Raw genomic sequence first — 12,664 nt, 5'->3', positions numbered from 1 at the left:
TATTTATAATGGTTATTGGAATATATGTTAGTAAAAATCAAAATTTGAATATATCTATATTTTTGAATTAATTTTTGATATAAATTAATTTTAAATTATTAGTTTGATTTGAATATGTATATCAAGTAACATAAGCTCATTACTTTTAATATAATGTAATGGACTTCCAATTTTTTTAATAGCATAAGCCATTACTTTTTTTTCCTAACTTACTGTTATTCATGTTTCCAAACATTATTATTATTTTTAACTACTATCTATGTTGCCAAACAAAAACTTAAAGTACTTCTACTTAAATAAGACAGATGTTGATTGATAAATTGTCATTCTAGATTGGATCTTAGTCATTTGAAGTCGAACTCCTAGAGCCATGATTCCTCATTTATCCTATTGCTTGAAAGTTTATTAATTTATTGTCTTAGAGTCTTGTTAGTTGAATCATGCACTTAGATTAAGTATGAATATGTGTTCTCTTTGGACTGAAATCAATTAGAATTGGATTCTCTTAAATAATACATTGATTTGACATAGGACTAGAAATAATCCTTATCAAATTCTGCGTCATTGTCAGTTCTAAGTTAATTTTGACGTTGAGATTTGGTCATTGCTTGAGACTAAGTATTATTTTCTTGTATCTAGTTACTGATTCTCTATCTTATCTCTCTTTGAATGTCAGGTGTATGAACTTGAGGAGTAGAGGAACATCAAACCTTGTTCCAAGAGTTGAAGACATCAGAGCTTTTGAAAGGAAGATTGCAAGAAAGAGAAGAGAGGAAGAAAGACAATCCCATTTGGATAGATTGAGGCTTGAGATGGAAAGGAATCAGGGTCAGCCTGAACAAGATATATATGGAAGAAAGGAATCAGGATAGCTGCAAACCTTAGGCCACAACACCTACAGCGCCAACCTAGAGTTATTGGCACCTATGATCAGCCTCATATCCATGGGAATAGGATGTGCATTAGGGAACCAGCTGTGGAGAACAACAGTTTTGAGATCAAATCCAGCTTGATCAACATGATAGAGAACAACAAGTACCATGGTCTTGCTTTGGAGGATCCAATTGATTATTTGGATAGATTTGACAAATATTGTAGTTTGTCCAAGATCAATGGTGCCTCTGAAGATGCTTTCAAGCTGAGATTGTTTCCATTCTTCTTAGGAGACAAGGCTCACACATAGGAAAAGAACATCCCAAGTGATTCTATCACCATTTGGGATGAATGCAAGAAGGCTTTCCTCAACAAATTTTTCTCTACTTCACGGACTGTCAAACTTAGGTATGAGATCTTTGGGTTTCAACGGAATAATCTTGAAGGCTTTGGAAAAGCATATGAGAAGTTCAGAAGCTTCTTTCTTAATACCGGTGAAAATTAGTTGTATGAACATGAGCTCGAGGTTATTGAAACCATCGGGACTTGGGTGCATGAACTTGGAGTATTACTTTTTGGGAGTTTCAAACATTATTATTACAGTGTAGGGTATACACCATCACCACGAACTCCCCAGTCCGTAACCAATTAGGGAGTTTGATCAATAATAGTGTCTTGCAACGCGAGCAGAGAGCTTTTGAACCTGCAACCGGCACAAGATGAAGATGAGATATTTTCTATTCAGTATGAAATAGAGAGAAGTTGCAAAAGTGCATGTGCATGACAGGTTTGCCACTCTCTTTTCGATTGTAATAGTATTGCTTGTGTCCAACCTATATGTTGAGTTTAAACTTATCATAGATAAAAAATCTTGTATTCATATTCATATGTTTATTTACAAACTTACGTCAAAAAAAGTTTTATATTTGCAATCAATTTTTTGTTAAAAAAACAATCTGGAGCATCCTGGATCCATTGAAGGGCTTAAACTATTCCATAGTGCAAAGTACAAAAAAAAAAAAAAAATTCTTTCAAAAGTTTATTTTGAAATATCTATCCTATTAAAAGTGAAGTACAAATGGGAAATTACCCTTAATTATTCTTAGTATTTACCAACTTGTGCCACTGAAACTAATTAAATTTAAAAATAACCAGAAATTAATTATAATGAATGTAATGTTTTTATTTAAATGTTAGTTACCTTACAGTTTCAAAACACAATCTCGGTACATATGCATGATTTGTGGCAACAACTAAACTATGGAAAGTAATTTTAGCCAACGTTAAATCACAATGTATTTTTATTACGTGCATAAATAAATCACTAATTATATTGTTGGCCCTAGATGATCTGATTGGCTGATTCCAACGAATCTATAGTTTTTATTATAAACAGTGATTTCCGAACAATATATAGATATTCACTATTTTTCATTGTCGTTAGAGATGAATGAATACATAGACACTAACATCTAAAATATTTATATCCTCATATTCTTATTTAAAACATAATTATAACACAAAATTTCAAATTATTTAAAACACGATTGTGTTATCTAATTTGTAAGCAACCCCGGTTTTATATATATGCATATCTATGGTATTGCTTTTTGTAAAAGGCGGTTCAAATATAAACCCAACTGAACATTTTCTTATACTATGAAATTAATTAAATATGTTGACAAAAAAGGAAATAAACCAAACACATAAATTTATATTATTACTAAATAAATTAACACACATAATCTTATATACTTTGGCCGACTACCCATTTCGATTTGATATGGGTCTATTCGTATTTCAATTTTTAGGGCTATAGATTTAAATCATATTCCGAACATTGCGAGTTTAATTTGGGTTCCCATTTAAATTATGTATATAATATAGAAATCCAAATATATCGTAAATCCTCAAAATTTTAAAAATTAAATAACTTTAGGCATATAAGTTGAATAATGTAAAAGTAAATAACTAAAATTAATATAAAAATAGTTCTTTTGGATAGAACAAGTAGGCAGTTTAGATATCCGGTGTTTTGAACATTTTAGGATACCTGACTCATTTGGTTTGAGTCGAGTTTGAATCCATCTTTTCAGATATTATTATTTTGGATTCAGTTAGGTATTTAGTCAGTTTTGGTTCATGTTTGATACTACTTTTCCGATCGGTTTAAAGACAAGCCAATACATATTTAAATAAATTATATAAAACTTAAAATATATATAAATTATAGATAGAAATTATAATTTATAATTAATCAAATTTTGTAAAAGGAAGAGCACGGATCAAAATATATTCTTATTAAAGTGGAATTACCAATATGAACTAACCCTAAAATAATCTTTTAATTACACCTAATGCCACATAAACAAACTAATCCTAATTTTTAGCATTAATTAGTCTTGACTAAATCTCTCTTAAAAGTATACTTAATTAATTTTATTTATGGTCAACTTTAATGATTGTATAAAATGACAATATATCTTAACCTTTATTATAAAGTAAACAATTAATTAATTTTATTTGTAATTGATTGTATATATATAAATTAATAGAAATAATATGATATAAAATCAATATAAAACCATTTTACCATTTCGTAAATATTAAAACATATCAGTTTTTCCTACCTGAAAAATAAGTAGTCTGTTTATATTATGTATAATAACTATTTTCAAACTTTTAAATATTAGTGTATATGAATAGTATAAAATTTACATAAAAATAAATAATAAATGATTTCTTACTTATTGTATTACTTATAATTTTATATGCGCTAAGAGTCCCAATATACAAAACAACTTTCAATAATGTATATAATTAATTAGTATATTATAAAAACAAAATAACATTCAAAACAAATAATAATCCAATGCTAATAATATATGCGATAAAATATGTTTTTAAAAATTAAAATAAATAACATTTAAAATCTAGTCGTGTTTTAAAATAAGATTACAAACTTGTTTATTTTTTTTTTTTTGGAAGGACTAGGAAGTGTTGAGTCTGAAGTCTCCTACATCTCTATAATACGAAACCCAGACCATGTTAAAAATTAGTTATCTTCAGAACATATGAAGTGTTTCAGTGGTACCTAAAGCTTCAAGAGACTATTGTTCAAGCCTCAACAAGGACGTGGGTGGTTTAAATAGCTTTCTTTTAACAAACTAGGTCCTAGTCCGCGCGTATTTGATTTTTTTTTCATATTTTTGTACTATTATGTCAATTGTTTAGTTTTATAAAATGTTATGTTTTTACTGTAAATTTGGAATTAAAAAACTAATTTTCCCTTACCGTAAAGTAAGTTAATTTTTTTGAATCTTACCACAACACATTATACATGAAGAGAATATAGTTGGTCTTTATATTCTTATTTGGTGTAATACTGAAAATTTTGATGATTTGTTTAAATGGTTTTTTTTTTAATTATATATTTAGGATTGATTTTCGTGACTATATTCTATAATTGTCTAAAAAAAATTGTTTGTCCCATATAGACATCCACATAAATATGGACTTCTGATAAATTTGTTTATTGGGATATTTAGTTTCACTTTCAACTTTATTTTCTTTTTTGGCACCCTTGTGATAGCTTGTGGGGCTAGCCAACTTGGTGCAAAAGGGTTTACAAAAGCAGATCGAGATGCGCGTGATCGGACATCTTTTGCTAGGCTATTCGTACAGAATTTTAAAGATCTAGGAATATAAGCAATAGAAAGTTCAGAAAATTCTTTGGATACAGCTTGTATTTCGTCGAGCTCCGAGTCTAACGCATGTCAATCTTCCTCGTTTTGAATGAATATAGCCAGTTGTTCACAGTCGATTGAAAGACCATCTCTCTGTGTCCAAACTTCAGTATCACTTGCATTGCGCATAGCAAACCTTCAGCTTCCGCTTGCAATGGTGATATGGTGCGTGTATATCGGCCCTTGCTCCAAACAGCATTGGAAAGTCACCATCCATTAACACAAAGTCAAGTCTAAATATGTCTCTTTCATTTATCCAGGATGTCTAGTAGGAGCGTTTCTTTACGGAGGAACAGTTGTGTCCGTTACCTCAACTCCCATATCAATCTCCATAATCTCGTCTATACGTTGAGCTATCCTCCAACACTCTGCTTCAATTTTATTCGCTAAGGAGAAATACATAATTCCTACGACACTATTATTGATTGTTTTTTTTGTAACACCGATACGCCAAACTTATGTTTGATTTAGCAAAACTCTTATTTTAATTTTGTATTAAAGAATCAATCATATTTTATATCATCCATAATTTTAGTAAATTTGCTTATTTGTCATGTTTTTATTAGATTTTAGCTAAATCATTGATTTATTATTTATTTTTAACTAAGTCACTAATTTATTAATTTAAAAAATACCCTTAATTAATATTATATATATATATATTAAAAATGAATTTTATTTTAGTAATATTAAATTTCTATTTTATATTAAAATTTAGTTAGTTTTTCTTATTTGTCATATTTTATTAGGTTTTAGACTTTTAGATAGGTTATTGATTTATTATTAATTTCTAGCTAATTCGCTAATGTGTTAATTAAAACAATACCCTTAATGAATTTTATATATAATTAAAAAAGAATTTTATTTTAATCATATAAAAATTATATGTTATATTAATATTAAATAATTGATTCTAAAATAAGATAATAAAATTATCAAAAATTTTAAAAATAAGATAATTCTTATATATATTTTGTTGCTATCTGAAAACAATATTTTTATTATAAAAGTTAAAAAGATACAAAAAAATTATAATTAAATATTATTCAAGAAAAAACATTTATATAAAGATATTTTCTAAACTATTTCTAAGATATGAGTGTTTAAAAAAATTTAATACGGGATTATGCTTATGAGAGAGTGGCTAGAAAATGGGCTTCGAGATGGGTCGAATGGGCTCTGAAAATAGCTTATTTTTTTTTAATTCAAATCCAGTCCGGATGACATGACATCTTGGTTGGTTCACAATATTTTACCCATATGGCAGGGCTTAGAAAAGAGGGATTTAGTCCCTTTTATATAGTATGATTTAACGTGGTCCAGTAGTAAGACCAAAAGCTCGAGAGAACAGATAAAATTAATAAAGACAGGTTAATTATATGGACATAAGTTTGTAACCAAATTATCTCTTAGAATTGGAGTCTTCTCCTTCAGCCTCTGACCCCAATGTAAACCACTCGACGTCCTTCACTTATGTTTGATGAATTAAAAACCGGACCAAATGCATTTGTATACTACAAAGACCTAAGTGACTTGAGTCAAGTCTATACAATTGCGAAAGCCTTGACCTACGTAGCGTACATATATATTCGACATGGCCAAACAAAATCAAATGTGCGATGATCTTTTGGTACTGATGTCTTTTTCAGTGTTTGGAAAAAAAAAATGTTGACAATATTAATATTAGTTTTGGATTTTACCCATACCGAACGTCATTATGTCTTATTGACGGAGAAGATGTGGTGGTCCAACGGCCACCACATTGTGTTTGATTATATAACATACCCAAACACACGTTGAAAAAAACGAGACTTTGTTCTAGTGCATAGAAATTGGTAATAAATTCTTTTATCAAAGATATATTAAATAAGTATATATATGCTCAAAAATAAAGCATGTTAGCCAGTCCATATTAGAATTGTCCAAATTTCTTTTCTTTTACAATTCCATTTCATTCTTTAATCAATTCTAGTAATCATCTTCTACTTTTTTGGCTCCAATCTGCTAGTGTTACAAAATGATTGAATCTCATAATCATATCACAAAAACTAGCATTCCATTATATATCGTTTCTTATTTTATATATGATATCTTAAAATAAAAGCCAGATAACTAACTACTCGAGAAAAAAGAATATGAAATATTAAAGAAGATAAACAGGTGGTTATATAAAAACACATTAAAAATTAGCATATATATATATATTTGTAAATTAACAAAATAATCTAAATAAATATATAATCCCCACTAATAAACTGTAATTCATAAGAACTAAACTCTAAGGTTAACTCCAACGAGACTCCAAAACAGGGACTCCAAAAAGTATACAATACCATCCAATTTGGTATTTTGTGAATAATGTTACACTTACTCTCCAACAAATACTAAAAATATATATATTTATTGTGTTATATTTAATAAAGGAGTTAAATTATTATTTCTTATTAGTTTAAACTTATAAGTAAACATATATAAATTAGTTAGAATAAAACAAAAATAAATAAATTAGTTAAAACAAAACATAAATAAATTAGTTAAAACAAAATTTTATATAAATCTAAATAAACATTGAAATAAAAAAAATTATAGTGTTTTAACAAATAAACGTACAATCTAAATATAATAAATTATAATGACTCATTACAAATAATTTAAATATCAAAATTATTAAAGAAACAGACAATTTAATATATCCGTATTCTTCTCTGTGATGTTTAAGATTTTCTTTTGTTTTGTGTGTTTAGAACGTTTTCAAGTTTATTCAATCAATTTCGTTGTTTTCTGGAATTTATATACAAAATATTATCTTTATTTGATATTTTGTATGTATAATGTTCGTCCTTTTGAAAAAAATTATAACTTGAAATTTAGAAATATAAACTAATTGAAGGACATTGACTTCATGTACCTTATAGTTTTGCAAGCTAATCTCTCCAACTGAGTGTTGTTAAAAAAAAAAGGTTTATAAAAATATATCTCCATCTGAGATTAATATTTAACTATTCGAATCACTACATACAAAACTATGCCACTAGAAATTTCAAAAGAAAAAACTATGCCACTGGAATTACTACAAAAATATTATTTATGTAATCATAGACTTGGAAAACTTGTAGCTTTGCTTTGCAAAGAAATTCTGCCTGCCTCGTATTTCAAATTTCATCTGACTTTTTCCAACCCATTTTTATTGTCCTTTAGTTTTTTTTTGGGTCAAATTTGTCCTTTAGTTAACAGTAATGTTTTTAATAATAATTCTTTAAGACTTCTTCTTTTAGAACCAATTTTGGGTTCAAGACTCTTTCAAACCAATTCATTCCTCTATATATATAACAGAAAAGGGAAGTTAAAGAATCACATAAGTATTTGTGTCCTCAAATCTTGTGATGATGACAAACAACACTACAGAAAATCGTAACAACTTTCTTAGTTACTTTGTTCTGTTCCTTTGGGGATTTGTAGTGATGGATGTTGGTTTAGGACAACACACAACGAGTGATGAAATAAAAGTAGGAGTAGTTATTGATCTCAAAACAAACTTTTCCAAGATCTGCCTCACTTCAATTAACATGTCGTTGTCTGATTTCTACCAAACTCATCCTCATTACCGCACAAGACTTGCGCTTCACGTCAGGGATTCTATGGAAGATATTGTTGAGACATCAGTTGCAGGTTCTTTACATTTTCTGTCCCTTGCTTCTCCGTTACTATTTTCTATGCTAAGGGGGTAGTTCGGTATTTTTATATTTAGTTTTAGTTAAATGAATACTACCTATGAAGTTAGGTAACCTCCAGACATGATTAGGTACTATTTTCATTGAATCTAATCAATCTTATAAGTGTCTACTGAAAATCCCGAGTGTGTTCTTGTGTGGTATGTGCAACGAGTCTGTTAGATTACTATTAATAATCTACTTTTGGTATATGCTTAGAATCTTGCTGAAGATTAGTCTACTCTAATAGAAATCTTTCTATTCTCGAAAGTCGTGGTGACTATCTTATGGTCAATGAAATCCATACCACTATAAATTAAATATTAAGAATTAATGTTATTATTATAATAAAATTACAGAACTGATTAAAATATTATTTTTTCAACATCTGTATAATTCTAGATGTGGAACAGAATAAAAGAATAATAAAACTAGTAGCAGTAGACTTCGATAATGTTAAATGCACAAACCAATGACAGATCATTCTACTTAAAATATTTAAATCTATAAACGAACAAATAATTCTTCTCAGGATTAAACCATTCTTTTTCTTTGCTTGTGGTATAAGCAGCTTATGACCTAATCAATAACGAGCAAGTGAGGGCCATCATCGGACCAAGAAGCTCTATGCAAGCCGAGTTTATGATTAAACTGGCCAACAAATATCAGGTACCAACCATCACTTTCTCAGCAACGAGCCCTCTACTTAAAACTATCAACAACCCTTACTTCGTCCGAGCCACTATCGACGACTCATTCCAGGCTGAAGCCATTGCGTCCATTGTCAAATCTTTTGGGTGGAGAAGCATCGTCGCCATTTATGTGGACAACGAGTTGGGTCAAGGAATCATGCCCTCCTTGTCAGAGGCTTTAGAAGACGTGGAAGTCCATAGAAGTGTGATCTCTCCAGAGGCTAGAGATGATCAGATTCTAAAGGAACTTTATAAACTCAAGACAGAGCAGACAAGGGTATTCGTTATCAACATGGACTCAAGTCTCGGATTCCGGTTTTTGAAGAAAGCTAGAGAAATAGGGATGATGGAGGAAGGGTATGTCTGGTTACTATCAAATGGAATGACCCATATGATGAGAGACAACGGTCGTAGCTTAGAGACTATGGAGGGCTTGCTAGGTGTGAGGAGCCATGTCCCTCAATCTAAAGAGCTTCAAGATTTCAGTTTGAGATGGAAAAGAAAACTAGAGAAGGAGAACCAGGCGAGGGATAGTACAGAGCCTAATGTTTTCGCATTATGGGCGTATGATTCGGTCACTGCATTGGCCATGGCGGTGGAGAAAACAAACACAAAGACATATAGGAGGACCTACGGTCCACATCTTCTAGAGGCTCTCTCGGATGTAGAATTCAAGGGGTTAGCAGGAGATTTCAAACTCATTAACCGGCAGCTCGAGTCATCAACTTTTGAGATAATCAATGTTATTGGAGATGAAGAGAGGATTATCGGATTCTGGACACCAAGCAGTGGACTGGTGAATGCAAAATCAAACAAAACGACATCATTTTTAGGCAAGAGGTTTGGGCCAGTAATATGGCCGGGGAACTCGAACGTTGTTCCAAAAGGTTGGGAGATTCCAACAAGCGGGAAGAAGATTAAAGTGGGCGTTCCAGTAAACAAAGGATTCCTCAATTTTGTGGAGATAAAGACGGATCCAATCAGTAATGTAACCACTGCAACGGGTTATGCCATAGACATCTTTGAAGCTGCTCTTAAAGAGTTGCCATATTCAGTCATTCCTCAATACGGTTTCGAGGCTCCAGGTGATAACTACAATAATTTGGTCTATCAAGTCTATGAGGGGGTAAGTTCTTTTTATATATTCTAAATGGTTAATTATATAAATAATATAATAATTTTAAATTGAAATTAAACGATTAATCAATTATTATAATATATTTACTTTATAAATGTATATCAGTTGACAGAAGAATCATATAGTATAATATATTAGGTATTTTTCTTTGATGTCTGATTTCCAATAATTGATAAATAAAACAGAAGTGGGATGCAGTTGTTGGAGATATAACAATCACATCGAACAGGTCACGGTATGTTGATTTCACGTTACCGTACACAGAGTCTGGGGTGTCTATGATTGTGCCGGTGAGGGACAACAAGAACAAAAACGCATGGGTGTTCCTAAAACCTTGGAGCTTAGACCTATGGATCACCACCGGTTGCTTCTTCGTGCTCATTGGATTTGTTGTGTGGTTGTTCGAACACAGAGTCAACACAGACTTCCGTGGACCTCCTCACCACCAGATCGGCACTAGTGTCTGCTTCTCCTTCTCCACCATGGTTTTTGCCCACCGTAAGTTAAATTATAACGTTAAATTATATTATGATTATCATTAAATACAAAAATATACAGTTATTACAACTATAACTGGTTTACATATTTTTTTATAATAACAAGAAACAAGATTCTAGTGATATGGTGAAATTGTGTGTGTCTATATAGGTGAGAAGGTCGTAAGCAATTTAGCAAGGTTTGTGGTGGTGGTCTGGTGCTTTGTGGTGCTTGTGCTCACTCAGAGTTACACAGCGAATCTCACCTCTTTTCTGACTGTACAAAGTTTACAACCAACAGTCACAAATGTGAAAGATCTCATCAGTAAAGGGGAGTCTGTAGGGTACCAAGAAGGCACATTCGTCTACGATCTTTTAAGAGATCTGAACTTCCCTGAATCACAGCTCAAGCCTTTTGGTTCTGCCGAAGAATGCGACGACCTTCTGTCCAAAGGGACATCAAAAGGTGGTATTGCAGCAGCTTTTGACGAAGTGCCCTACCTTAAGGATATCGTTTCTGAATACTGCTCCAAATATGCAATGGTTGAACCTTCTTTCAAGACTGCTGGTTTTAAACCTTCCTTTAAGACTGCTGGTTTTGGCTTTGTAAGTTCCTTAATTAATATTTATTTTAGTGCTTTTTGAAAATGGCAACAAAAACACAAGTATTTTATTTTTACTGCTCGCTTATGTGTAGGCATTCCCCAAGAACTCGCCTATGACAGGAGATATCTCAAGGGCTATCTTGAAAGTGACTCAAAGCAAAGAAATGTCACTCATAGAGAACAAGTGGTTCAACCGTCTTAACCTCGCTAGTGATTGTCCTGATCAAGATACCGCTGATCTTTCATCTAACCGCCTCAGTGTCAGTAGCTTCTGGGGACTGTTTCTGATAGCAGGCGTTGCTTCCTTTTTGGCACTTTTCGTCTTTGTAGCCCTCTTCTTGTACGAACATAGGCACACACTATGTAGTAACTCCGAAGGTTCCATATGGAGAAAGCTAAAGTCTTTGTTCAGAATCTTTGACGAGAAAGACATAAGGTCGCACACTTTCAAGAGCAATGCGGTTCATAATGTGAGTTCACCTATTACGCCGTGCACTCCGAGCCCTTCGAATGTGCAGATCAGACCATTGCCACGAAGCATGTCATTAAACAGGGAGTTTGAGCTAAGAAGAGAGCATGTTTATCCATGAGTGAAGAATGTTTCAGAGCGCACCCAAAACATGATAAACAGGGAGAATCTGATATTGAGTTTGGAGCTGGAAGACAGAGAGAAGTTAAACAAACTCCCTAGCAAGTTACACTGTAAAGTATCAACTTAAGTTGTTAATAACTTAACGTATGTAAGCTGTATTCATTGTACTTGAGTTGATATTAATATAACTCAGTGGTGTACACTTGATGCATTCAGTAGCAATTGACTAGTTTGAGACCATAACGCTTTCTGCTTTTTGTTATAATGTTCCATGTTTTGGAGAATTAGTAGCGTATACATAAATGGACCAAAATAGTGAAGTACATGTTGGGTCGGAAAAAACCAATGGTGATATTGACAGATTCGAGTCTGTTTCTGATAGCGGGCATTGCTTCAATCTTGGCACTTCTCATCTTCGTAGCCAAATTTTTGTAAGAAAGTAAATGTCTTGACATAGAATCTTTGATGAGAAAGACATAAAGTCGCATACTTTCAAGAACAGTGTCGTTCATTTAACCCAAGGAATTCGAAGTTCTTCAACCGTGCAGGTCACACCATTGTCACCAAATAGGGAGTTTGAACTAATAAAAGTGGCCACACCATTGTCACCAAATAGGGAGTTTGAACTAATAAAAGTGGCTTTCAACCAGAGTGGAGAACTAATATCACTCATGATTTCATTTTTGTGGTTTTGATACCAAATATAATCAAGTCACTCGATATTAAGGTCTCACGAACACAAGATTATGAACTCAAACTCAAATAAGAAACTCTTCTTATTAATCTCTTAAGGAAAACTATCTCAAAAATCTTAAGCTCTCAAATTCTCACG

General features: G+C 31.7%; 1 protein-coding gene across 1 annotated transcript; it reads left to right on the top strand.

The window, feature by feature from the left end:
* Positions 1-7,706: 7,706 nt before the first annotated feature.
* Positions 7,707-12,046, top strand: LOC106446901 (glutamate receptor 2.8-like). The gene is made up of 5 exons (XM_013888718.3): positions 7,707-8,288; positions 8,901-10,147; positions 10,345-10,657; positions 10,808-11,241; positions 11,333-12,046. Exons 1-5 carry the CDS (start codon positions 8,003-8,005, stop codon positions 11,828-11,830), a joined length of 2,778 nt encoding a protein of 925 aa, XP_013744172.1. The 5' UTR covers positions 7,707-8,002; the 3' UTR covers positions 11,831-12,046.
* Positions 12,047-12,664: the final 618 nt, after the last annotated feature.

Source organism: Brassica napus, chromosome A4 (assembly GCF_020379485.1).
Source record: "Brassica napus cultivar Da-Ae chromosome A4, Da-Ae, whole genome shotgun sequence".
In the NCBI taxonomy this organism is placed as follows: domain Eukaryota; kingdom Viridiplantae; phylum Streptophyta; class Magnoliopsida; order Brassicales; family Brassicaceae; genus Brassica; species Brassica napus.
The sequence above is the reverse complement of the archived record's forward strand: the minus strand, read 5'-3'. Positions and strand labels throughout refer to the sequence as shown.

What these genes read in the sequence shown, in the direction of transcription:
- LOC106446901 (XM_013888718.3), top strand. Translation starts at nt 8,003, where the DNA reads ATGATGACAAACAACACTACAGAAAATCGTAACAACTTTCTTAGTTAC. An exon ending in CACCATGGTTTTTGCCCACC is followed by an intron (nt 10,658 to 10,807) that starts GTAAGTTAAATT and finishes GTGTCTATATAG; the next exon opens with GTGAGAAGGTCGTAAGCAAT. An exon ending in AGACTGCTGGTTTTGGCTTT is followed by an intron (nt 11,242 to 11,332) that starts GTAAGTTCCTTA and finishes GCTTATGTGTAG; the next exon opens with GCATTCCCCAAGAACTCGCC.